We start from the raw sequence: 27,827 nt of genomic DNA, 5'->3' as shown, positions 1-27,827 counted from the left end.
TCGCCTCTAGGGCCAAATCATTGATTTTCGTGGGATGATTCAGGATGCGATCAAAGGAGCATCAAATGAAATTGCCGTGAACAGCCTTAACTGCAACCCAGATCCTTCAGTGAGTGATGTTCTTTCCGCCTAGTAAAATAAAAGTTGAGAAGTAATAAGCGTCATACGTGTGGAGAAAAAAACTTAAACACCTTGCAGAGTCCCCCAAAATAGACCAAAGGCAATAGTACTTCATCCAGCAGCTTTTATTGGTGCTGAAGTCAAATGAGCATAACGGTCACGAATCCAAATGCAATCAGGAATGGCACAGTTGCAGCACTTAAAATAAAACTTAACAAGAACTTATAATAAGTCTAAAACCTCAACACTAAGCATACTATGTACAGAACAGCACACAGAACAAAAGAGAATCAGAAAGAAAGTGAGACCCCGGCTCCTTCTGGCCAATATTTATAATCAGCATGGCCTTGCAGAATAGAGATAAGAGAACCAGTTCAAACCAGCTGTACTCAGCTTCCAGAAGGTATAACCCAAACAATCCTTCTGCCTGCTTCTCTCACACAGAGAAGCTTTTACTAGCTTCTAGAATCCTCTTGTATTAATCAGAATAGAAAAGATCTCTGCACATCAGATCAATACTTTCTGCAGTAAGAAATGCAAACTGACAACAAGTACCTGGTAAATCCAACGGGGAAGAAAAGTCTTTTGGAGTGGCCTTTGGACTTGCCTGTATCATCCTCTCCTTGACATGCATAGATGGTGACGTCCAAACTGGAAGTTCTTTTGGCTGTTGAAACACAATAGCACCTTAGATCCTGGATAGGATTGTAGTATCTCCTCCTGTCCACATAGCCACAGTACCTCCCAATTTGGACTTTACCTTGTATATTTGGTGGAGGAATTGTGTGGGGAGAGCGTGAGGACTAGAAAACGCTGCGTCTGCACAGGGATAGAGCTGGGGCTGGGGAAGACAGCTTGAACTGGACTTAATATGAAAAAAAACACTATTCCAAAAATGGTGTTGCATATTTAAAACTTTCACATACCTAATTTAAAGTTTTGCAGCCCCTCAAAATAACCAAGACAATTTTTTTGCATGCTATATATCAGGCAGGGACGCGGATGGCATTATGGTCTAGACCACAGAGCTTAGGACTTGCCGATCAGAAGGTCGGCGGTTCGAATCCCCGTGACGGGCTGAGCTCCCATTGCTCGGTCCCTGCTCCTGCCAACCTAGCAGTTCGAAAGCACGTCAAAGTGCAAGTAGATAAATAGGTACCGCTCTGGCAGGAAGGTAAACTGCGTTTCCGTGCGCTGCTTTGGTTCGCCAGAAGCGGCTTAGTCATGCTGGCCACATGACCCAGAAGCTGTACGCCGGCTCCTTCGGCCAATAAAGCGAGATGAGCGCCGCAACCCCAGAGTCGTCCACAACTGGACCTAATGGTCAGGGGTCCCTTTACCTTTTTATGTATCAGGCATGTCCAACTTCCAAGCGACTGCGATCTACTCACAGTATAAAAAGACCGGCTGTGATCTACCCGTGGTCATTGCCAGGAGTTGTTGAGCTTTTTTAAGGGGAGGGTTGACCAAAGTTATTGAGCTTTTCTCGGGGCGGGGGGGGGGGGTCGACCAAATTTATTGATGTTGTTGTTGCTGTTGTACTTCATGCCACGATCAACTTGGGACACCCTCGTGATTGACCTATTTGACATGCCTGCTATACTGTATATAGATTGCATGTACATGTGTCTTTTTTGTAGGAACGGCTATTAAAACCCCTGGGCGCCTTTATTGGGATGACTGGTGAAATGAGAGAACTTGCGACGGTTGTGAGCAGGGTAAGACCGAACCTTGTTTCTTTTCAGTCCCGGAGTATATGCTGAGCCTAGTTGGTCAAGGAATTAACCCTCCGCTTTTCCGCATTTCCGTACCCAATATCAGAATGGAGAAATGGGAGGAGCGTCTATGAATAACCACATTCTGGACACAGCCCTGCAGGAGAGTCCCCGTGGAAGCCCCAACCTTCACTCTTCTAGCACAGCTTCCCCCCCCCCTGCAGTGGGGTCCATGCAAGAGAGTTTGCTGCTGGGTGATGCTCTCTGTGTATGCACAGGAGGCGAGATAGATAAGATACCGTATTTTTCGCCCCATAGGACGCACCGGTCCATAGGACGCACCAAGTTTTTTGGGGGGGAAATAAAGAAAAAAAAAATTATTTCCCCCCCAGGTGCTTGTGGGGCCGACAGCGGGGAGAAGCGCTCTTCTGCTCGCCGCCTGCCTGCAGACCAGGTCCGGGGACAGCGGGAAGACGTGCTGCGCCTCCCCGCTGTCCCCAGAGCTTGCGGGGCTGGCGGCGGGGAGAAGCATGCGTCTCCCCACCGTCAGCCTCCAAACCACATTGGGAGACAGCGGGATGGCGGCGTTCCGCCTCCCCGCTGTCCCCCAACCTTGTGGGGCTGGCGCTGCGGCTCTCCTGAAGCCTGGAGAGCGAGAGGGGTCGGTGCGCACTGACCCCTCTCGCTCTCCAGGCTTCATCGAAAGCCTGCATTCGCCCCATAGGACGCACACACATTTCCCCTTCATTTTTGGAGGGGAAAAAGTGCGTCCTATAGGGCGAAAAATACGGTAAAACTTTATTCGCATTTGTGGGTGTTGCTGTTGATAAAACGGATCGAAAGATTAGAAGGCTGCATAGTATCAGGCCAAGTCATTATGGTAAATCAGAGCTTGGTGGGGCTGGTTGTCAATGGTTTGCTGTAGTGGCATTTGGTGGACGTAGTCTGCCTCCATCCCCAATTCCTCAGGAGGAACAAAGAACATAACAGTTGTTTTGGTGGAGAAGACCATGTTCCACCTAGTCCAGCAGTGGCCAGCCACGTAGCTCTGGAAACCAGACCAAGGCCATTCCCTCTTGTTTCTCCTTCGTAGGAAGATAGGAAGCTGCTTTGTCCTGAGTTGAACCACTGGTTCATGTAGCGCATCCTTCCTCAAACTCAGCCCTCCAGATGTTTTTGGCCTACAACTCCCATGATCCCTAGCTAGCAGGACCAGTGGTCAGGGATGATGGGAGAGAGAAAAAACTTTATTCGCATTAGCCAATGGCCATAGCAACAGTAAAACATTACAGTATACGCAGAAAAGGAAATTTGATATAACAGCACAATTTAAAGTCCTGAATCAGCAGTCAGTTAGTGGCCCTTACTCTGATTGCCCCTGCTAAGAACCTAGCAACCTTTGCTGTTATCTGCTCATTTTGATCTGATAGAGGAAAGGACATTGTGGCAGTGGTTGAGCACCCTGGGATGGTTAGTATGAGTGGGGTGAGGATTTCGTTGCTCAGGTCTTTGTAGAGAGTACAGGACAGGAGGACGTGGGCCGCTGTTTCAGTGCTACCATCTCCACAGGGGCAAAGATGTTTCTCAGGTGGGATATTTTGGAATCGACCCTCAAGTACCCCGGATGGCAAAACATCCAGTCTTGCAAGGCACAGGAGGCGAGGCTTGATGCTCTGTGGAAGGCGTGAGGAACCCTTTTCAGATTGAGGGCTTCGTTCACATCTGGGCAGCTTTCTGGGGCTGGGGTGGGGCCAGAGGTGAAAATGGGTGAAGCAACAAGTGAAAATTTTAACTTTCTACAGCAAACTTGTTCAAGCATCCACTCCTCAGCGTGTTTCTTCTGATGCACAGCAAGGAGCTGCTGGGAGGGGTGGCAGGGAAGAGCAGACCTTTACATGTACAGTGGTACCTTGGTTCTCAAACTTAATCCGTTCTGGAAGTCCGTTCCAAAACCAAAGAGTTCCAGAACCAAGGCACGCTTTCCCATAGAAAGTAATGCAAAACAGATTAATGCGTTCCAGACTTTTAAAAACAACCCCTAAAACAGCAATTTAACATGAATTTTACTATCTAATCCATAAAATGAAAGCAATAATCAATGTACTGTACTATAAAATAAATAAGACAGTATTGTAGATGATTAAAATTAAAATATTCCCCCCTTACCTGCACTGATGATAGTCATTGTTTGCATGGGGGGCTTTTATCCATTTCTACAGTCACTCAATCAATCAGTCAATCAATCAATCAATCAATCAATCAATCAGTAGCTGAACTGGGGTTCCACACTGTAGCCCTAAGCCCAGTTGCTCTGCAGGAACAGTCAATTTCAGTGGGATTGTCCCCTAAGTAAGCATGTTCAGAATTTTTAGTCCTCCGTTGCAATAACAATTTTGTGCTTCTTCCCTCTCCCAGTGGTTCCCAGCTGTTTTTGGACTACAACTCCCATCATCCCTGACCACTGGGGTGATGGGAGTTGTAGTCCAACAACAGGCTGGGGACTGACCGAGAAACCCTGCAAAGCAACCTGTCTCTTTCTGTGTCACTGTTTTGTTTTTATGCCCTGGCACAATGGAGCTTAATTTGCTGCACCGATGTTTCCCTGGCTGTACAGGGAAGCTGGAGCCCTGCCTTTAAGAAGACCAAACAATGTCTTGCAGGATATCTACCTCCACAACCCGAATGTAAAGTGGGGCGATATCATTGGTCTCGATGCAGCCAAGCGGTTGGTCAAGGAAGCTGTTGTGTATCCAATCAGGGTAAGGGAACCTGTTTTGAAAGCTTCTCTCTCTCTGGACTGGCACTCCTGACCTTGAAAGTGTCAACTTCTTAGCAGTGTTCAAAAGTCCTCATTCAAAACTGTAATGATAGACTGCCCTGTTTCCACTCTCACCCACCTGACTGTTGCTTACAATACCTTTAGACATGCCCAAGGATATGCCTGCAAAACAGACCTTCCTTCTCTCTCATTTACGTGCTTTGGTGAAGCTGGAAGTCTGCGAAGCAGAATTTGCAAGAAGTTGCTATTTTGCCTCGGGTTTATTGCGTGTCTTCCCTGTGCCAGTTACACATGGAGTTCAGTTGCAAACTGCCTCCATAATCCATGTAGTCTAAGTTACAAAATCAACATATATTAATAATAATAATTTATAGTTTATACCCCGCCCATCTGGCTGGGTTTCCCCAGCTACTCTGGGTGGCTTCCAACCGAATATTAGAAACAATACAGCATCAGGCATTAAAAACTTCCCTAAACAGGGCTGCCTTCAGTTGTCTTTTCAAAGTAAAATAGTTGTTTATTGCCTTGACATCTGATGGGAGGGCATTCCACAGGGCAGGCGCCACTACCAAGAAGGCCCTTTGCCTGGTTCCCTGTAACTTCACTTCTCGCAGTGAGGGAACCGCCAGAAGGCCCTTGGATCTGGACCTCAGTGTCCGGGTAGAACGATGGAGGTGGAGATGCTCTTTCAGGTATAAAGGGCTGAGGCCGTTTAGAGCTTTAAAGGTCAGCCCCAACACTTTGAATTGTGCTTGGAAACGTACTGGGTGCCAATGCAGATCTTTCAGGACCGGTGATATATGGTCTTGGCAGCCACTCCCAGTCACCAGTCTAGCTGCCGCATTCTGGATTAATTGCAGAATGGGATGGTGGTCATTTGGGTGCTCAAAAGTGTTGCAGAAATTGCAGTTTGACTCCCGGAAATTATTATTATTAATTCTGATATTGTTTTTCTCTGCATAGTATCCACAACTGTTTACTGGCATCCTCTCTCCATGGAAAGGACTATTGCTCTATGGGCCCCCAGGTACTGTCTGCATAACTACAGTTTACGAATGAACTCCCGCATTCCCTTACACCACAGCTTGAGAGACCTTTTTGTGCATCTCCTCCCCTTGGGGTAAACACCTTTCTTACTCCTGGCTGAAGGCGGACATAACATTTTTCAATGCTGCTCACATCCATGGTGTGGACCTGGCCGCATAAATACTCTTGCAGCCTTGCATATTTTGTGAGATGTACGCAAGATCAGCTTCCATTTGTGACTCTCTGGCATTCCCTCTTGCTGCAGAGTAGCTGTTCTCCATTTAAAAAGGAAAAGGTTTTAAAGAGACATGTCTTATATGCTGCCTTTAACAAATAAAAACAACCACCACCTGTAAATCCCTTGCAAAACTGCTCCAAAGACTGGGAGCGTTTTTGACCGAATGGTTAACTAAACGACCACTGCATCTGTTCTGGGAGGATTTACCGTATTTTTCGCCCTATAGGACGCACTTTTCCCCCTCCAAAAATGAAGGGGAAATGTGTGTGCGTCCTATGGGGTGAATGCAGGCTTCAGGAAGCTATCCGCAAGCCTGCGGAGCCCGGCAGGAACTCCCACGGGCTCCGAAGGCTTGTGGATAGCTTCCTGCAGCCTGAAGCCCGGGGAGCGCGGCACTTTGCACCCCGGGCTTAGGGCAGCTATCCGCAAGCCTGCGGCGCCTGGTGGGAGTTCCCGCCGGGCTCCGCAGGCTTGCGGATAGCTGCCCTAAGCCCAGGGTGCGCAGCGGGCTACAGCGCCGCGCTCCCCGGACTTCAGATAGCAGCAAGCTCCAGGGGCGATGGCGAGGTTGAGCGCAACCTTGCCATCGCTCCAGGACTGGTTCTGGGGGCTGGGGTCGGGGGAAGCTCCCAGCCCGGCAAGCTCCAGGAGCGATGGCGAGGTTGAGCGCAACCTCACCTTCGCTCCCGAACCCCCAGCCCTGAGGCTAAAAACAAAGCCAAGACAGGGAGCGGGATCCATCCCACTCGCTGTCATGGCTTCTTTGCTCTTTGGGGCTTGGGGGGAAAATATTATTTTTTTCTTTATTCCCCCCCCCAAAAAAAAAATAAGTGCGCCCTATAGGGCGAAAAATACGGTATTTTACGCAAGGAATGTAGGTATGTAGACTTAGCTGCTACATACAATCTCAATAATACCCTTTCTTCCTATCTCTAGTCGATCCATTCCTGGGAGAATATTATTTCTCCCAAACCCAAATGATAGTGATAAGATAGAAAGACAAGGTTTTCCTCCCAGCTAACACTTGCTTGAATGCTGGTCGAATTATTGTTACTGAAACATCACTGCCGATAAATTATTTCGCTTTTTCAAACTGCTTTCAGATGGTTAATTGGGAATTTTTTAATGGAGGTACGCCTCTTTTGACCAAATAGCTCAGGGGAATCATTTATTGTGGGGATAAAGGCTTGCCCAGTTCCTCAGTGGGGAGAAATGTTGAGGAGCGCCTATGTCGAGACTGAGTGCTGACTTGTTTCCCTGCACCTTGTAGGTACTGGGAAGACTCTGCTAGCCAAAGCTGTTGCCACTGAATGCAACACAACCTTCTTCAACATCTCGGCATCCACCATCGTCAGCAAATGGAGGGGGGATTCAGAAAAGCTTGTGAAAGTAAGAGTGCCTTCTGTTTTCCTCATGCCCTGGCAGAAATCCACAGTGTTTGGCAGAGAATCTTTGAGTGAGGTGGCCTAATGCAGGAATGGACAAATTCTTCCCCCTTCCCTCCTTTCTTTTCTAGAAGCCACATGGCCCAACTCTTGCTTTGTACCATTCAAACGTGAGTTCATTTTCTGGAACAGGGAAGGTGTAGCTAGCCTAATTTAAGTGATCCCGAGTCTTCAGTTTGTCTTAGGGATGCAAGAGTTTCCTTTCTAGATCAGGGCAAGGTCCACCTACACCTGTGTCTGTATATCTATACAGTGGTGCCTCGCAAGACGAAAAGAATCCGTTCCGTGAGTCTCTTCGTCTAGCGGTTTTTTCGTCTTGCGAAGCAAGCCCATTAGCGGATTAGCGCTATTAGCGGTTTAGCGGCTATTAGCGGCTATTAAAGGCTTAAGGGATTAGCGGATTAGCTGCTAAAAGGCTATTAGCAGCTTAGTGCCTTAGATAAAGGGAGTAGGGAGCGAAAAAAACCCCCCAGGAATCGCAAGACATTTTCGTCTTGCGAAGCAAGCCCATAGCAAATTCTTCCTGTGAAGCACCTCCAAAACGGAAAACCCTTTCGTCTAGCGGGTTTTCCGTCTTGCGAGGCATTCGTCTTGCGGGGCACCACTGTATCTGTATCATCTAGATCAGGACGCAGGTGGCGCTGCGGTCTAAACCACTGAGCCTCTTGGGCTTGCCGATCAGAAGGTCAGTGGTTCGAATCCGCTCAACAGGGTGAGCTCCCATTGCTCTGTCCCAGTTCTTGCCAACCTAGCAGTTCGAAAGCACACCAGTGCAAGTAGATAAACAGGTATGGCTGTGGTGGGAAGGTAAATGGTGTTTCCATGTGCTCTAGCTTCTTTCACGGTGTCCTGTTGCACCAGAAGCGGTTTAGTCATGCTGGCCACGAGCCGGAAAGCTGTCTGTGGACAAACGCCGGCTCCCTTGGCCAGAAAGTGGAGATGAGTGCTGCACCCCATGGTCAAATTCGACTGGACTTAGCCATCTAGGGGTCCTTTACGTTTTACCTTATCTATATTTATATTTGACCAAGGTAATATATTCGGTGCAATCAAAAAGAAAATGAAGGCAGAATTCTACAACCTTAGATAAATTATAATAAAATTTCTTAGTTTTGCATAATTTTGCTAGTTATGGGGAGGGCAGTGACAAGGCAAAGAAGCACTTGAAATCCTACCCATTTTGTCTTTGGAGATTTTACCAAGGGTTTCCTAGCACTCTGATCGCATACTGCTAAGCCTATCACTGGAGTTCTAAGGACTAGGTTCTTTTACTATTAAATGACACCTTTGTTTCTTAGTATGATAAGTTATCTGGCCTTTTTCTTTCTGTACTGGTGTGTAAATGCAGAATCCATCTATAATCATCTGGCTGCAGCAGTGAATTAGGCTCACAGTATGTGGTTCCATTAACGGCAAAGATTAAAGTTGCAACCATATTGGAGTTTGTGTCAAAATGGAGTTTGAATGCAGTCATCTTTTTAAGCAAGGAAAGCAAGAACACATGATGCTAAAAGTGACAGGATATTGGGTTTTACCTCTCCTTAAGAATTCTGTTTGTAAAGCAAAATAAGCCATCATCCTTAGTTTAAAAAGAAAAGCCAACAAAAATCTCATTTTGTGTAATACGTGGGATTATCCACGTTGTGTTTTGATCAGGAAAACAGAAGCTATTTAGTCCAACCAACCCAACTTCTAACTTGCATTTATATTTTTTAAAAAACCCTTATTTAAAAATATATATATATGTAGCAACAATACATAAAAGGGGAATGTTTTAATCCTTGGTGCTCTTTTAGGATTTGCCCAGAATCCCTTTCTGGAATAATTTTCTTCTATCCTATTATTCTCCATATACTTGGGTAGGATTTAGGAGAAAAGATTTAAAATGCAAAGACAGGATTATTTGTGTGTGTTTGCTCTTTCTCTCCTCTTTTATAAGCCGTTCCGATTTAAGAAGTGGTTTGGCCTACCAAACCAAGGCAGCGTTTCAGATATTTTCTCCAGCTAGCCTTGCGGCATCTGTGTTTCATTCTCTCTCCCTCTGTCAGCCAGAGCCCATGGCAGAAAACAAAACAAGTGCAGCCTTTTATTTTATTAACTCTGTACTCTCAATTCTCTGAATGGATCCTAAGATCATAATGACATAATATGAGTAAGTGAACACAATCATTCACTACAGTCCAACTGCATCAAAGCCAAAAATGTACAGCATTTGGCTCTATTCCAGCCCGTACTTGGAAGTTGCCATTTGTTTAGGCAGGGGTCAGCAAACTTTTTTTAGCAGGGGGCCGGTCCACTGTCCCTCAGACCTTGCGGGGGGCTGGACTATATTTTTTGGGGGGGGATGAACAAATTCCTATGGCCCACAAATAACCCAGAGATGCATTTTAAACAAAAAGACACATTCTACTCATGTAAAAACATGCTGATTCCCGGACTGTCCACGGGCCAGATTGAGAAGGCGATTGGGCCGGATCTGGCCCCCAGGCCTTAGTTTGCCTACCCATGGTTTAGTGTTTTTAAAATATATCTGCTGTGAAAGCAAATGAAGCCTGAGCCCCGGTAAAAGGACTTCATGTGTTTGAAGTTAATACCTTTGTTTTGGGTAAAAACTGATTTATCTAAACGGCCTGCAGTGAATGGAATAATTGTAAATATAGGTTAAAGAGGAATGTGCAGGAAGAACATAGCAATGCAGTTCATCATATGAACTTGGAGGTTTTTAAGCAGAGGTTGGACGGGCATCTGTCATGTATCATGCATAAGATCTGTGTGTACCTGGTGTTGCTGTCCTCCCGCTCCAAAATTTGAGTTCTACAAGCCCCATGGAAAAGAACAGGAAGTAAGAACGTAAAAAGAGCTGGATCAGTCCAAGGGCCCATCTAGCCCAGCATACAGTTCTCACAGTGGCCAGTCAGATGCCTAAGGGACCTGAGCGCAATTTACTTTATTTGGTGATCACTTGTAGCCGAGTAAGATTGTCTTCCATGAACACAGTCTTAACAGTGCATCTGTAAGTGACTGTGGAGGCCACTTCTGGATCTACACGTCCTTCCACAGTGGGGACATAGGTTTCCGGGCAGGAGTTGATCACAGTGAGGGTTTGCCGAGTGTGCCTTCCTTTTAGCACGTTCCTCCCTTTCGTCCTGAGTTCGAACGTCCTCAAAGCCCATGACACCTTTGGTAAAGGCTGTTCTCCAATTGGAGTGCTCACAGGCCAGTGTTTCCCTGTTGTCGGTATTTATACTACATTTTAAAAGATTTTCCTTGAGTCTTTGAACCTCTTTTGTTGACCACCAGCATTACGCTTTCCATTTTTAAGTTCGGAATAGAGTAGTTGCTTTGGAAGACAATAATCAGGCATCCGCACAACATGACCAGTCCAATGAAGTTGATGTTGAAGAATCTTCGCTTCATCACTGGTGAACTTTACTTCTTCCAGTACACTGGCATTAGTTCGCCTGTCTTCCCAAGTGATGTGTAAAATTTTCCGGAGACACCATTGATGGAATCTTTCGAGGAGTTGGAGATTGTGTTTATAAATGGTCCATGTCTCACAGTGCTTGTGATCCCCAGAAGCTGAAGGTGCACAAGAGCATGGCAGTGGGGAGATTTGTCCCTCCTGACTTGAGCTGTCTCTCCCTCACTCCCCTTATCTTTTTGGACAGGTGTTATTTGAACTTGCCCGCTACCACGCCCCCTCCACAATCTTCCTGGATGAGCTGGAGTCCGTCATGAGCCAACGAGGAACAGCCCCAGGGTAACAAACGTTTAAGTGGGGGATACCTCTTTGCCGACTGTTTTCCCTAAGGCAGATCCTCTTCCCGAACAGCTTAGAAAAACCTTGCTAACTGCAAGAAAAATCCATTTTCCCTTCTGTATATCTCGCTCTTCCACTTCTGACTCTAAACATCCCTACGTTCAAATAAAGGAACAAACGCAGTATTGTTTGGAAAGCCAAATATGTTTGTGCCAGTAGGTCTGTGACTTAAGCTACTTAGCCTTCCCCCTGGGTCTGATCTGTGTCTGCCTGAATGGGAGGCTACCTAGTATACTCTTGTTCTGAGCTCCCAAAGCTGGAATATAAGAGTAATCAGCAAGTATGTGAGCTTATGTCAAGGGTGGGGAACCTGAGGCCCAAGTCCAGATGAAACCTCTAGGTCTCTTTATCCAGCTCTTAGGGTTCTCCCTGGGCCTTGCCCTTCTCCAGCCCTGGTCTGTGGCCCTGCAGATGATGGTGCAATGTAGCTTCCATCAGTCCCAGCCAGCATGGCCAATGGCCAGGAATTATGGGAGTTGTAGTCCCACAGTGTCTGAAGGACTAAAGGTTCCACATCCCTCTTTTAATCCACCCACCTGCTTTTACATCCCAGCCAGCGTCCATCTGTACAGTCATTCTCCCTCTGAGCCAGGTTCAAGGTCTCTGCATTAATCTACAAATCCCTGAGCAACTTAGGTTCAGGGTACCTTAAGGACCGCCCAGATCAGGGTTTCTCAAACTTGGGTCTCCAGATGTTTTTTTTGGACTACAACTCCCATCATCCCTAGGTAGCAGGACCAGTGGTCAGGGATGATGGGATTTGTAGTCCAAAAACAGCTGGAGATCTAAGTTTGGGAAACGCTGGCCTAGACCCTTTTATCCTAGCTCAATTACTGAGAAGTGTTCTTGGTTATTTTCCATGTTGACAAGGCTCATTGGGCATCAAAGCCTTTAGTGTGTCGTCGACCCGGTATTGTGGAATACTCTTCCAATAGTGAATCAGCAGGTGCCTTCTGTTCCAACCTTTAAACATCTGCTGAAAATCCTTCTATCCCACCAGGCTTCTTCAGGCAATTCAGAATTCATCTCTCCATAACAGTTGCTTGACGGCCTTGGGTTTAAATTTTTTATGTACTTTTATTATATACAAATGCTGTTGTAAAAGGTTTTGTTATTCTCGATGATGTAGTGGTAGATAAATATTTTTATAAATAAATGATCAAGTAACTTCCACCATCAAGCACATTCCAAGCAGAGTGCAAGATCTCGCCAAGGAAACCTGTAAAATTGGCTGTCGCCCAGTTGCAGAATGCAGACTTTGCCTGTACCGAAGAATGACAAAATCTGCGAAGCTCTCCTGCATGTCCCACATTCAGCCAAACGGGAGTAGCAAACGGTTTTTTGTGCTGTTCCCATTTATTTTGGTGGAGCTTTCGCTTCTCAGTAGTTTGCACCATAGTTTAACACAAAGATATATAGGATTAGTAAGACACACAGAATCAGACCAGAAGTCCATATTGCCTGGTATTTATTGGGCATGTACAAAGCTTGCATACTGGCACTGAACTATGGCCCGTTTCTGTTCCCTGTAATTATCCAAGCTGATCTAACTTAAGACTTAATAGCCTTCTCACTAAATGCTGGCTTTGGGATCTGCTCAGTGCCTCTTGCATTAATCTGCGTGCAAAGATAAAACTCCAAAGTGTGCATTTCCTTTCGTTTTAGTGCTCTTACATGAGTGGATTCATTGCAGAATTAACTTCTGGGCATTAATCGTCATGAAGTTTGGACATAATGCTTAGGTTTTATCTCATGGAACTTAACCGCCCTTGGAACTGGGGGTTGGGCGAGACAGGGAGATGCGAAACCCATGAATGGGCTTGTGCTTCTGAGCTTGTCCCTGTCTCTGTAACGGCAGTGGTCCGGATGCAGGCCAGGGAGTAACATTGATTCCGCCCCTCCCTTTCTCCTTCCTCCATATCTTGGTAGCGGTGAACACGAAGGAAGCCGGAGGATGAAAACGGAATTACTGGTGCAGATGGATGGCCTGGCCCGGTCAGATGATCTTGTCTTTGTTTTAGCGGCTTCCAACCTGCCCTGGTAAGAGATCCGGAGAGTACGCTTTGAATACATTTGCGTGAGCCTCTAAACACAGATAAAGATTTTACTTAGACCCAGAGCAGTAAAAGCCTTGATATTTGGTTAAAGCCTTCAAAGATTAATTGGGAGCTTTTTACTTTGCTCCTGCAGTTCTTGCCGCAGGAGTGCATAATCCTCCGTAAAGGCAGCATATGCCGGCCCAAGCCAGCTGCTAATATTTAAAAAGGGGCTTGATGGCCAAGTTATTTACTATGGCTAAGCTAAAGAAGGGTTTCAGCAAAGAAACGCTTAAGGTGCTTAAAACATCCAGTGCTCAGGAAAGATATGCTCTATAAATAGGCAAGGATGGATTTCATTGGTATTAAAAGGTGACTTTTAAAAGTTTGAGGATAAAACCCTTCAGTTTTTTTAATGTCACGTAGATCTAGTGGAGGGGACGCGGGTGGCGCTGTGGGTTAAACCACAGAGCCTAGGACTTGCCGATCAGAAGGCCGGCAGTTCGAATCCCCACAATGGGGTGAGCTCTCGTTACTCGGTCCCTGCTCCTGCCAACCTAGCAGTTCGAAAGCACGTCAAAGTGCAAGTAGATAAATAGGTACCACTCCGGTGGGAAGGTAAACGGCGTTTCCGTGCGCTGCTCTGGTCTCCAGAAGCGGCTTAGTCATGCTGGCCATATGACCCGGAAGCTGTACGCCGGCTCCCTCGGCCAGTAAAGCGAGATGAGTGCCGCAACCCCAGAGTCGGCCACGACTGGACCTAATGGTCAGGGGTCCCTTTACCTTTAGATCTAGTGGAATAGCTGAAAGTACGTACTATCCAGATTCTTCTTAGCATATTGGGTGGAAGTCCTGTTGGTGCTGTTGCACTCATGGAAGGCTTTTGATCAGTGCCGGATTTACGTATAAGCTAAACAAGCTATAGCTTAGGGCAGGCATGGGCAAACTTGGCCCTCCGGATGTTTTTGGGACTACAATTCCCATCATCCCTGATCACTGGTCCTGTTAGCTAGGGATCATGGGAGTTGTAGTCCCAAAAAAACATTTTTGTTTAAGCAGGCCTGTCCTGACATGGGCATGCCTGTTAATATTAATTACTGTTAATACCAATTCTAAACATTTAAAGTGCTTTTTCTTGATAATTTTAATATTTCTTTTAAAACACTTACAGGTTTTCCTATAATCAATCAGTATGTAAGTTGTTCAATAATAATAAAAACGCCGCCTAATTACTATTTGGCTTTTAGAAGACATCTGAAGGCAGCCCTGTTTAGGGAAGCTTTTAATGTCTGATGTTTTATTGAATTTTTATATTTTGTTGGAAGCTGCCCAGAGTGGTGTGCTATTTATTTATTTATTTATTTAAATTTAAATAAATAAATAAGGAAGTGCAAACAGCCTCTGTTGTAAAGCACTGTATGTTGAAGTTCAAAGTTCTGATGGTCTGATCTTAGGTCACTGATAGCCCATTCCTGCATGCAGATTCCTGCTTGATTCTGCCGTCCTCATGTGAGAATCATAGAGTTGGAAAGGGACTCCCAAGGCTCATCTAGTCCCGCCCCCTGCAATCTCCGTTCAAGCATAAAAGTGCATTTGTGGACAAGTCCTGCCCTAACGGAGCCTGAGCCAGTCTGGGACTTGCGATCCCTCTCCACCCTTTCCCATGATTTCCTAGAGATCGCAGCCCACGCTTCAGAAAATGGCAAACAGAACCCCCCCTTAGCCACAGTCATTCTTCCCGTTCCTTCTCTAGGGAACTGGATTACGCGATGTTGCGCCGGCTCGAGAAAAGGATCCTGGTGGACCTCCCGAATAAAGAGGCAAGACAGGCGATGGTCCAGCACTGGCTTCCTTCCGTGAGCAACAGCGGCGGAGTCGAACTGAGGACGGAGCTAGACTACAGCTTGCTCAGTCAGGTGAGGAGAAGCCATAGCTGTCAACGGTTGCACCTCACAAGGAGCTTTCACAGAGGGCAAGGCATATACACACAGTGCATCGTAAGTAGACCTGGGCATGTGCCAAGCTGACTCAGCAGAAAGGAGGCCCACCGCCCCAAGAGCCGTGTTTTGAGGGCCAACCTTGAAGGCACCTGATGCAGTTCCATTTTGGCTCTGAGGTTGTGTCTCCTCCCGGCTGGGAGACTGGTCTGGAAACCTCCATGTCTGCTACTTTTGGGTTGTTTGGAACAAGGTTGACAAGCAAAGGATAATAATAATACAGTGGTACCTCGGGTTACATACGCTTCAGGTTACATACGCTTCAGGTTACAGACTTCGCTAACCCAGAAATAGTACCTTGGGTTAAGAACTTTGCTTCAGGATGAGAACAGAAATCGTGCAGCAGCGGTGCAGCGGCAGCAGGAGGCCCCATTAGCTAAAGTGGTGCTTCAGGTTAAGAACAGTTTCAGGTTAAGAACAGACCTCCAGAACGCATTAAGTTCTTAACTCGAGGTATAATAATAATAATAATAATAATAATAATTAATAAATATTTATACCCCGCCCTTCTGGCTGGGTTTCCCCAGCCACTCTGGGAGGCTCCCAACAGAATATTAAAAACACGATAAAACATCAAACATTAAAAACTTCCTTGAACAGGGCTGCCTTCAGATGTCTTCTAAATGTCAGGTAGTTGTTTATTTCTTTGATATCTGGTGGGAGGGCGTTCCACAGGGCGGGTGCCACTACTGAGAAGGCCCTCTGCCTGGTTCCCTGTAACCTCACTTCTCGCAGGGAGGAAACCGCCAGAAGGCCCTCAGCGCTGGACCTCAGTTTCCAGGCTGAATTATGGGGGTGGAGATGCTCCTTCAGATAAACTGGGCCAAGGCCTTTTAGGGCTTTAAAGGTCAGCACCAGCACTTTGAATTGTGCTCGGAAGCGTACTGGGGTGAAACTGAAGTACCCAGCTGGTGGGGCAACTGCCATATGAGAGGCAAAAGAGCTGGGCAAGTAAGAGCAGCATGTACTGAGGAATGGTTGGTCATCCTTCACTTCAGTAGGGCAGGAACTGGGGGAAAATAATAGTGGGGGGGGGACACCCATATTCTAAATGGATATGCTTGTGGAGGGGCGTTCCTCTGGCTCTCAATCACTTTCTGAAACATCCCATGTTCTTTGAAATGCTACATTTACACCCATTTGCATTGGGAAGTTCCTGGAGACTGAACTGTGTCTTTCCAATTTACTTATTAGGAGATGGAAGGATACTCTGGTTCTGACATCAAGTTGGTCTGCAAAGAAGCTGCTATGCGCCCCGTGAGAAAAATCTTCACTGCCCTTGAAAATCACCAGCCAGGTACATCTGTGTTTTTGTGTTTTTATATTGTAAACCAGCTCTCAGCTCTCACCTGTGCCTCCTACAAGCTGTCTACATGCGACAGCAGCCACCCTGGGAATGGTTTTGACTGGCCGGTTTGACTCAACCAGGTGAGGGTAGCTGATGGGTCTCAAACCCCCGGTGTGTTAGGGACTTGACCTGCACGCGAGGACAAGTTCTGGTGGATTGAGCAGATGAGACCAATAGTGGGTCCAAAGGTCAAGAAGGCTGTTTCTGCACGTGTTGCAAGGAGAGGTGAGGGGCAGGTAGGGCTTGTCCACATGGGAAGGTAGTCCATCTAGGACAGTTGTCAGGCCTGGTCGTTGTCCTCTTCAGATCACCACACAAATGCTTCTTGTTCTTTATAAAACTTTTTATTGTGTATTAACAAAACAATCTTATAAACGGTTCTTAACTATTCTTCCTCAGAGTCACTTCTTTCAGATACCTTCTGAGCTCTGCTTCTCCATGACCAGCCACCCTCAAAATGGCGAAGGCGCCTCTCCCTTCGTTTTCCCGCTCTTTTTTCTAACCTCCTGGCTAGAGCTGGCCTGTATCTCCTCTCCTCCGAATCTGAGCTAGAACTGAACCCTTGCCTTTCCTGTGAACAGCCGGTTCCTCCCTGTTGTTCTCTTCTATTAGATTCACTGCTCTCCTCCCCCCCTTGGGGAATGCTTTCTCCCTCTGATAAACTGGAAACTTCTAACTCTTCCCTGACATCACCCCCTCCCCTAAGCCCCCCTTCCTCCTTCTCGCTCTCCTCTGTTTCTGGAGGACCGAACCCTATGAACTCTTCTTCCTCGCTATCTGTCTTTTCAAAAATTTCTTGAAGATGCCAGTTATGGGGTTTTGGCTTGTGGGGATATTTTCTATGAAATTCTCTCTGCAATTCTGGAACGTTAATTTTTTCTGCTGGTTCCCATGAGTTCTCAGACTCATCTAACCCTTTCCATGCAACCAAATACTGTAATTTCCTCCTACTTATTCTCGAGTCTAATATCTCTTCCACTTCAGCCTCCTCTTCCCCCATCATGGTGGGAAAAGGAGGTGGTTCCCTTGAAATTTGATACTTATGCGCTGGTACAAACACTGACAATAAAGATCTATGAAATACAGGGTGTATTCTCATATTTTCAGGTAAATGAAGCTTGAAAGCGACTGGGTTAATTTGAGCCTTTACTTGGAAAGGTCCCAATCTCCTTGGTTCTAGCTTTTTACACCTCCCTCGTATTGGTAGTCCCTTGGTAGACAGCCATACCCAGCTCCCTACTTGAATTTCTTCCCCAACTCGCCGGTGCCTGTCTGCAGCTCTCTTATAAGCCTGTTTAGCTTCTTCCAAATCCTCTTTCAATATCTCATGAATGCACCTCAACTCCTCTATCATTTGTTCTGCTGCTGGTACTGCTAACTGCTCCTCTTGACCTGGGAATGCCCTTGGGTGCAAGCCATAGTTTGCCACAAATGGGGCTCTGCCCGTAGACACATGCATTGCATTATTATACGCAAACTCTGCTAGACTCAACTTCTCTAACCACCCGTTCTGCTGATAACCAGCATAACACCTCAGATATTGTTGTAGTGTTGCATTCGTTCTTTCAGCTTCCCCATTGGTTTGCGGGTGTCTCGCCGACGTGAGGCTTAGCTCCACATCTAGTAACTGCATTAACCTCTTCCAAAATTGTGATGTAAATTGGGCCCCTCTATCTGAAATGATTTGTGATGGCAAACCATGCAACCTAAAAATATTATCTAAAAACATCTTTGCAGTTTCCTGTGCGGTCGGAATTTTGGTACATGGTATGAAATGTGCCATCTTGGTTAGCATGTCAACCACCACAAAGATCACTGTTTGCCTATGGGATGGTGGTAGATCCGTTATAAAATCCATAGACACCACATCCCAAGGCCTTCCCGGCGTGGGCATAGGTTGCAACAACCCTGCGGGAGCTGCTCTGGGTGCCTTGGCTCGTTGACATACTTCACAACCTCTTACATATTGTGTTACTTCCTCCCTTAACTTTGGCCACCAGAACTGTCGTGTGATCTGATACAGGGTCTTTTCTCTACCAAAATGTCCTGCAGTCGGGTTATCATGATGTTGCCTCAACACTTTACCTCTTAATTCACCTGCAGGTACATACAGCACCCCTCTCCTGTACAACAATCCATCTTTTTCTTTGAAACCTTCCTCTTCCCCTCTACCTTTTCTCAGTTCCTCCATTTTCTTTTGTGCAAACTCATCTGTTACTGTCAATCGCTGGAATTCCCTGCCGTCCACTACTACGGCTGCACACCCCCACTGATCCGATCTCAGCATTTCTCGCAACTTGGGAGGTGCTTCCCCTTCCATATACTCAGGTTTGCGCGATAGCGCATCTGCACGAACGTTTTGATGCCCAGGTATATACTCAATCCTAAAATTAAACCCAGCAAAAAACTCCGCCCACCTAATTTGCCTTTGGTTTAGCTGTCTAGCAGTTCTCCAATACTCTAAATTCTTATGATCTGTTTGTACCACCACCTGATGTGACGCCCCTTCCAAAAAATGTCTCCACACTTTAAAGGCAGCATGCACAGCTAAAAGTTCCTTATCAAATATGGTGTAGTTTTGTTCTGATTGATTTAATTTTCTAGAGTAGAAGGCACAGGGTCTCCAGTCCCCTTCCTTGTCCTGTTGCAGCAGAATGGCCCCAATAGCCCTATCAGAGGCGTCAGTTTCTACCTTCATACGTTTACTTGGATCTAGGTGCATAAGATATTTTTCTGAAGCAAACACCGCCTTTAGTTTATCAAAGGCCTTCTGTGCTTCCTCAGACCATCTGAATGGCCCCTTGCCTCTTAGACAATCAGTCAGTGGTGTTGTGATTTTGGAGTAATTACCTATGAATTTACGATAGAAATTAGCAAATCCTAAAAACCTCTGTAGATCTTTCTTAGTCTTAGGTGCCTCCCATTCCACCACTGCCTGAACTTTACTGGGGTCCATGTGCACCCCTTTGTGGGAAATGCAATATCCCAGGAACTCCACCTTTTGTGTATGGAACTTACAGAAGGTATTCTGTCAGGCCTGGTCGTTGTCCTCTTCAGATCATCACACAAATGCTTCTTGTTCTTTATAAAACTTTTTATTGTGTATTAACAAAACAATCTTATAAACGGTTCTTAACTATTCTTCCTCAGAGTCACTTCTTTCAGATACCTTCTGAGCTCTGCTTCTCCATGACCAGCCACCCTCAAAATGGCGAAGGCGCCTCTCCCTTCGTTTTCCCGCTCTTTTTTCTAACCTCCTGGCTAGAGCTGGCCTGTATCTCCTCTCCTCCGAATCTGAGCTAGAACTTAACCCTTGCCTTTCCTGTGAACAGCCGGTTCCTCCCTGTTGTTCTCTTCTATTAGATTCACTGCTCTCCTCCCCCCCTTGGGGAATGCTTTCTCCCTCTGATAAACTGGAAACTTCTAACTCTTCCCTGACAACAGTGTTTCTCAACCTTGGGTCCCCAGATGTTGTTGGACTACAACTCCCATCATCCCTGACCACTGGTCCTGCTAGCTAGGGATCATGGGAGTTGTAGGCCAAAAACATCTGGGAACCCAAGGTTGAGAAAGGCTGGTCTAGGAGAAGAAACACTGTGGTTCTAAACCTCACTGCCTTGTGGGACGTCTTTGGGAAAAGGAGTGAACCCTACACAAATCCCGAGTGGAGTCCCTGAGATGGTTGGATGGCGCCTCGTACGCCTTCTTCCAGCAACTCCTGCAGCCAAGCTGGTGCCAAATGTCTTGCTCTGCTTTCCTTTGGACCACATCTGCAAGACCGGGGGGGGCAGTCATAGAATCATAGAATCATAGAGTTGGAAGAGACCACAAGGGCCATCGAGTCCAACCCCCTGCCAAGCAGGAAACACCATCAGAGCACTCCTGACATATGGTTGTCAAGCCTCTGCTTAAAGACCTCCAAAGAAGGAGACTCCACCACACTCCTTGTCAGCAAATTCCACTGTCGAACAGCTCTTACTGTCAGGAAATTCTTCCTAATGTTTAGGTGGAATCTTGTCTTGACCTCCCAGGCTTTCATCCCAGGGAGGTCACTTCAGTGCTGCTAACACAGCAGTTTGTTTCCACCCCTGGGGGTGCAACTCCATTGTCTCTCGAGACAGATGGATGCCGACAATACTGTAAACTGTCCTGTGGTCCTCAAATGGGAAGTAGGGAAATTTAATAAAAACAAGTAAGTACAGTCATACCTCGGGTTGAATGTGCTTCAGGATGAGCGCTTTCAGGTTGCGCTCTGCAGCAACCCGGAAGTAACGGAGTGTGTTGCTTCCGGGTTTCACCGCTCGCGCAGGTGCAGACGCTCAAAATGACGTCACGCGCATGCGCGGAAGTGGCAAAACGCATCACGCACCATCACGTCTTGCGTTCTATTCAGGATGCGAACGGGGCTCCGGAACGGATCCCGTTCACATCCTGACGTACCACTGTAAATAAGTTTTCTGAGTGTTCAAGCTACACAGGCACTTGCCTGCTATTGCAGAGTGCTGTGCACTAGCTATCTTCCAGCGACGAACTGCAGTCAGGGCGTTCTATTTCCTGTTATGAAGCGCCCCTAAAAACATCACAGCTTTTGATATGATGGCCTGGCACCTCAGAGGGAAGTTTCACTGCTGTCCTGGAGAAACCTCAAGAGTCTTCATTACAGCTAGCCAGGCTCTCATGTTCCAAGCAAGCCGAGTTGAAAGGGAAACCGGCCAATTCACTGTCTTCTTTTACTGGAAATGTTCTGCCCATATCCTGCCATTTATAAATTTAAAAGTGAACGAGGGAGCATCAGACCCATTCTAGGAATATTCAGCCAGGACATGGTCATCAGTATGTCCCACCTCCCTCCCTCATCGGGAAGTTTCAACAGCCCGAGGCTGTTTTGCCAGCGGAGCCCAAAATAAATGGCGATATCTCTTCTCCACCTCACCTGGGCAGCGGAATAAATTTTTCTAGAAGCCTTTATGCAGACATTTTATTTAGTCAAGCTAAATAAGGCTGGCACCATTTTAAAACTTTCAACACCCATTCAGTGTCGAGGAGATAGTTGGGTGTAACAGAAACTATCAATCCTAAGTCGTCAGAAGTGCTGCTTCTCGCCTTGATAGCTAGGAATCTTTTAGATACCTCATCTCTCTCTGCCCAGCAACTTTCCTGGGGACTCTATGATGTCACATAGAGGAGGGAGAAAGGTTGTTTTCTGCTGCTCCAGAGAAGCGGACACGGAGCAATGGATCCAAACTACAAGAAAGTAGATTCCACCTAAACATTAGGAAGAACTTCCTGACAGTAAGAGCTGTTCGACAGTGGAATTTGCTGCCAAGGAGTGTGGTGGAGTCTCCTTCTTTGGAGGTCTTTAAGCAGAGGCTTGACAACCATATGTCAGGAGTGCTCTGATGGTGTTTCCTGCTTGGCAGGGGGTTGGACTCGATGGCCCTTGTGGTCTCTTCCAACTCTATGATTCTATGACTCGATGACTTCCCCACTTCCTTCTCCCTTGTTCCCTTTTGCTGCTAAAGAGGTGTTGTCACCTCTCCCCACATGCCTCCAACAAACCCCACCCTCACAGAATAAGGACAAGGTATTACTGTATTTTTCGCTCTATGACACACTTTTCCCCTCCCAAAAAGTAAGGGGAAATGTGTGTGTGTCTTATGGAGCAAATGCAGGCGGGAGGCTCTGCTCAGCGCTCCCTGTAAAGAGCCGTGTGGAGCGTGTGTGCAGCTCTTGGGGGCTTTTCCCCCAGGAGGGAGAAGGGCTGCCCTTCTCCTTCCTCGGGGAAAAGCCCCCAAGAACCGCACACACACTCCATGCGCTCTTTAAAGGGAGCACGGCTCTTGGGAGAGCCTTAGCCGCATGCAGCCTCTCCTGGGCAGGGGGACGAAGGCTCCCATTGCTGGGGAGAGGCTGTACGTGGATAAGCAAGAATCCCGCTGGCTGTCTGGGCTTCAGAATTCCCCGCCCCCTTGTTTTCCTCTTCCAAAAACTAGGTGTGTCTTATGGTCTGGTGTGTCTTATAGAGCGAAAAATACGGTACATTCCGCCCCCAAGCCCATCATCTGACCAACTCTCTCCCCCACCTCCCGCAGCTTCTTCCATCTTCAAGGGGAGACTTGAGTAGTATCTACACCCATTCTTCTTTTGTCAACGTATATGCTATCAACAGGGTGGCTGGGACAATAACATGAACCAGTGGCGTAGCGTGGGGGGTGCAGGGGGGGCCGGCCGCACCGGGCGCAACATCTGGGGGGGGGCGCTCGCACTCGCAGCTCTCTGCCCCTACCTAGCTCACTCACTCTCTCTCACTGCAGTGCTGGCTGTGCGAATCCGATCCGAGCCGCCGGGTCGCCGCCCACTGTGGAGGGGAGGGTGCCAGGCGTGCGGTGCGGTGTGGAGAGAGACCGAGGGACTATCTGGGGGAGGGACAGTGCAAATTACTTGCCTTGCCCCGGGTTAGAGGGCGCAAATTACTTGCCTTGCCCCGGGTGCTGACAACCCACGCTACGCCACTGACATGAACAAATGGGGTGTGTGTGTTTTGGTCCATGCTCTTCTTTCCGCAGACAGCGGGAGCTTACCTGTAATTGAACTGGACACAGTCACCACCGAAGACTTCCTGGATGTGATCACTCACACGAAGCCCTCTGCTAAGAACTTGAGCCAAAAGTACACCGAGTGGCAAAAAGAATTTGAGTCCGTCTGACCTCCACCACCCGGCAAGTCAAGATTTCAACCATCCAGATCCCAACAAATTTCTGGGAGCCAGAGACTGAATACTTAACATTAAAACGGATATTATTTTTCCTTTCTAAGAGAAACAGAACAATCCATTCTCAAAGGTGCACACTAATCTTTTTTTTAAAAAGAACTGAGAGGGGCTTTCCGGTTGTTTGCTGTCGAGCCCCCCTCCCCTCTCCCGCCTTTACTAATAGGCAACGGGAAACATTTTTGCACTGTATTTTATGCCTGAAATCCAATTAATTGTAATATCCTCTTACATCCACCGCGACATACACACCTCCCCGCTGACACCTAGGATCCACCACACACTGACACCACAAGTATTTTGCTGCTGGCACTCCCCTCTTCAGAGGAACAAGGACAATATTTGCCATACCAGAAGAGGTGGTGGTTAGTTGGACTTCTAGGGATCCTTGTATTAAAAGCAGGAGGTGTTGAGCAGGACTTGCAACGATGAAGAATAAACTACTGGTCCTCTTTGAGGGATGCATTCCTGGATCCCGTTTCACCCCTTGCCTGAGTTTATTGAGAATCTAAGGTAGACTTTTTCAAAGAGTATTTCCCCGTAAGTTAAGGGATCACTTCTGTCTTGGGGCCAAACATGACGCAGCCTTAAAAAAGGTAAAGGTAAAGGTACCTTTGCCCATACGGGCCAGTCTTGCCAGACTCTAGGGTTGTGCGCTCATCTCACTCTAGAGGCCGGGAGCCAGCGCTGTCCGGAGACACTTCCAGGTCACGTGGCCAGTGTGACAAGCTGCATCTGGAGAGCCAGCGCAGCACACGGAACGCCGTTTACCTTCCCGCTGGTAAGCGGTCCCTATTTATCTACTTGCACCCGGGGGTGCTTTCGAACTGCTAGGTTGGCAGGCGCTGGGACCGAGCGACGGGAGCGCACCCCGCCGCGGGGATTCGAACCGCCGACCATGCGATCGGCAAGTCCTAGGCGCTGAGGTTTTAACCACAGCGCCACCCGCGTCCCACGCAGCCTTAGAGCTGGATAACCTCCCAGCAGTTTTTGAACATTGCAGCTGTGGGAGACGCAGCAGCGAGGAGGGGTGCTTAACCCTGTCCTGCAGGCTGCTTTCCTATGAAAGTTGACAAGTTGACCCATTGCCCTCGCAAAATGTGCTTCTTCCTTTGCCAGGGAAGAGGATAGCAGGGCTGTGGATCTGGCTTCAGTGGGAGACTCGGAGGCTTTCCCTATTTGTGCCTCTCTCCTTTACATCATATGATCTTCTAAAGCTAGACATAGGGCCTTCATGTCAAATTGCCCCTAGGCTGTGGAACCGCTAAACTGATGCGACAGGAACTGCTTTTAATTCGGGATTTTAAATTGTTGTAACCTGCCCTGGGGACCTGCTGATGAAGGGTGGGTAATAACAACAACGTCAGCAAATTTATTGATGATAACTAGGGCTGGGCGATATCTGGCTTCCAACATCGTGATTTATCAACCAGCTAAACGTTGCAATATACAGTGGTGCCTCGCAAGACAAAAAGAATCCGTTCCGCGAGTCTTTTCGTCTTGCGGTTTTTTCGTCTTGCGAAGCAAGCCCATTGGCGGATTAGCGCTATTAGCGCTATTGACAGTTTAAGGGCTAAAAACGGCTTTTTAAGGCTTAAGGGATTAGCGGTTTTGCTGCTAAAATGCTTTTAGCAGCTTAGCGCTTCAGAAAAAGGGGTTTTGGTGCGGAAAAAAAATAATCAAAATTTTTCGTCAATTTTCGTCTTGCGAAGCAAGCCCATAGGGAAATTCGTCTTGCGAAGCGCCTCTGCAAACGGAAAACCCTTTCGTCTTGCGGGTTTTCCGTCTTGTGAGGCATTCGTCTTGCGGGGCACCACTGTACCAGTACAGTGGTATCTCCGGTTACGAACTTAATCTCTTCTGGAGGTCTGTTCGTAACCGGAAACCGCTCGTAACATGAGGCGCGCTTTTGCTAATGGTGCCTCCCACTGCTGCTGCCGCGCCGCCGGAGCGCGACTTCCGCTCGCATCCTGGAGCAAAGTTTGCAATAAGGGGCATCTACTTCCAGGTTGGCGGAGCACATAACCTGAAGCATTTGTAAGGGGGACAGTACGTAACACGAGGTACCACTGTACATCACGATGTCTGAAATAAGGATAGAGCAATGTAGAGGCATCGGCTGGCTACACCGTTTTCTCCACGTTATTTTTGCTGGCGCCTGCTCTTGTGATTCATGGCCCCTTGCGTGAAGCAGGGGAGAGCTGAACCAGCAGAGTTAACGGGGGCTGCAAGAATCGAGAAAAGCATTGGCTGGCTTCACGGGGTTTGCCACATTGCGATTTCTGCATAGCACGCACGCACACACACACACACACACACACACACAATGGTTGTGATATTTTGCCAGGTCAAAAAATATGAAACCAATCTCACAATATGGTGGACCTTTCAGAGACTATAACATGATGAACTGCTTTCCATTTAGTGTTTCCCTTGTCTGGTCTGTTCACTGAATGTTCATGGTTTTTTGTTTGATTTTTCAAGTGGTTATTAGTTTGTATTACCGTATTTTTCGTTCTATAGGACGCACATTTTCCCCTCCAAAAATTAAGGGGAAATGTGTGTGCGTCCTATAGAGCGAATGCAGGCTGCGCCGCTAAGCCCAAACCCAGAACAGGAAGACGGAGCACTGCGGAGTGCTCCGTCTCGCTGTTCTAGCTTGGGGATGGCTGCACGCAAAGCCTCTCCAGGGCAGTGGGGTGCCTTCACCCCGCTGTCCTGCAGAGGCTAGCAAGGCTGTTCCCAAGCCAGAACAGCGAGACGGAGGGCTCCATCTCGCTGTTCTAGCTTGGGGGTGGCTGTGCGCAAAGCCTCTGCAGGAGGCGCTGCGCTCCAAAGGCTTCAGGGATCTTTGAGGCTGGCGGTGGGGGAAATCAGCGATTCCCCCCACCGCCATCCCCACAAGCTCTGGTGAATGTACCTTGAACGTGCCTTGTTTTAGAGGGGGAAAACAAGAAAAAAATTTTTTTCTCTGTTCTCCCCCTCCTATGGTCCGGTGCATCCTATGGAGCGAAAAATACGGTACTTTAAAATGATGATGATGATGATTGATGAATGAATGAATGTATGCTACCTTGAGCCCTGGAAAGATGGCTAATAAGCGCTTTAACAATAGGTCAGTTAAATAAATACCCACAAGTAACTTTAGCTAGGTTAGGGCTACTAAAGTTTATCAAGGAACACCGTGTGTGTGTGTGTGTGGCGGGATGGTCAGAAAAATGCAGGAGAAACTTGGTCAGGAAGCAGAGCATGATGAAAGGGATAAGGACGTGTTCACAAGTGCACACACTTGCAACACTCCTTCTGCTGTTGAATCTGGAGCTCCCCACAGCCCCGTTAAAGGGAAGAACCAAAACAAAAGGGGGTCACTCCACTTGTTTTGTACATCTAATCTGTTTTGGCAGGTCAATGCCAGCATTGCTGACATGTTGCATTTCACACCACCTGACTTTCCTTGTCCCAGAATAAAGCATTGTTAAGTTTCTGGGGATGAGTCTGCGTAATAATAATAATAATAATAATAATAATAATAATAATTTATTATTTATACCCCACCCATCTGGCTGGGCTTCCCCAGCCACTCTGGGCTGCTCCCAACCGAATATTAAAAACATAATACAGCATTAAACATTAAAAACTTCCCTAAACAGGGCTGCCTTCAGGTGTCTTTAAAAGTCAGATAGTTGCTTATTGCCTTGACATCTGGTGGGAGGGCGTTCCACAGGGCAGGCGCCACCACCGAGAAGACCCTCTGCCTGGTTCCCTGTAATCTCACTTCTCGCAGTGAGGGAACCACCAGAAGGCCCTCAGCACTGGACCTCAGTGTCTGGGCTGAACGATGGGGGTTCTGATCTTATAGTTCTGACTATAAGGGGAGATAACACAGGACTGTAGCTCAGTCTTTCAAACTGGGACCACAGATAAGTGTTTTTAATGAGCAAGCTAAAGTTAGCTTTGAGTACAGCTGCAGTCCTGTGCACTGTTAATCAGAAGTAAGCTCCATGGAACTTGGACTAACTTCTGGGTAAATGTGCGCAAGATTGGCATGCATATCCCACGGCAAACAGTGAGATTTGTCAGTTCTAACTAACTAGTTAATTTCAATGGAATCTGGGTTGTAGTCCTAACCCTATTTGCCGGTGTGCAAGTCTCACCGGATTTGGGCCAGTGTTTTTTTTTTTTTAAAAAAAATCGGTTTTGCTGTTACCATATTTATAGCCTACTTTTGGTCCAGAGCGGCTCGGTCTCATCAGGGCAGCATTTTCCATTTAAGAAACAACAATTAGGGTTGGGTCCTGCCAGAGTGAAGGAAAGATTTACACATGTGCTTAGTGCTGCTGCTTGAAATCGGCAGCAACAAAGCAGCACTTAACTTTGCCTAAACGGTTGTGTTTTGTTGTGTCTTTTGTTATATGAATCTCTGATCAGCGTTCCTCATCTTGTTTCCACTCAGCTACGGTCTCCGTTACAGTCCTGGTGTCTTTTCCATCCAAAAGAGATTGTAGCTGTAGCTCATTAAGAAACCTGCTCTTTC

The 27,827-nt window shown here is 47.1% G+C and overlaps 1 protein-coding gene across 2 annotated transcripts in view; it reads left to right on the top strand.

The window, feature by feature from the left end:
* KATNAL2 (katanin catalytic subunit A1 like 2) overlaps positions 1-23,766 on the top strand; it is a 40,752-nt gene extending 16,986 nt beyond the window's left edge. For both annotated transcript variants that reach the window (XM_083402957.1, XM_083402958.1), the window contains 10 exons: positions 11-109; positions 1,761-1,838; positions 4,496-4,594; positions 5,578-5,641; positions 7,149-7,267; positions 10,992-11,083; positions 13,073-13,183; positions 14,933-15,095; positions 16,371-16,473; positions 23,091-23,766. In XM_083402957.1, the coding sequence (XP_083259083.1) occupies positions 11-109; positions 1,761-1,838; positions 4,496-4,594; positions 5,578-5,641; positions 7,149-7,267; positions 10,992-11,083; positions 13,073-13,183; positions 14,933-15,095; positions 16,371-16,473; positions 23,091-23,230 (1,068 nt within the window). In that variant the 3' untranslated portion in view covers positions 23,231-23,766. The remainder of the gene's footprint in view (positions 1-10; positions 110-1,760; positions 1,839-4,495; positions 4,595-5,577; positions 5,642-7,148; positions 7,268-10,991; positions 11,084-13,072; positions 13,184-14,932; positions 15,096-16,370; positions 16,474-23,090) is intronic.
* Positions 23,767-27,827: the final 4,061 nt, after the last annotated feature.

This window comes from Podarcis tiliguerta (assembly GCF_965153285.1).
Source record: "Podarcis tiliguerta genome assembly, chromosome: 11".
Lineage (NCBI taxonomy): Eukaryota > Metazoa > Chordata > Lepidosauria > Squamata > Lacertidae > Podarcis > Podarcis tiliguerta.
The sequence above is the reverse complement of the archived record's forward strand: the minus strand, read 5'-3'. Positions and strand labels throughout refer to the sequence as shown.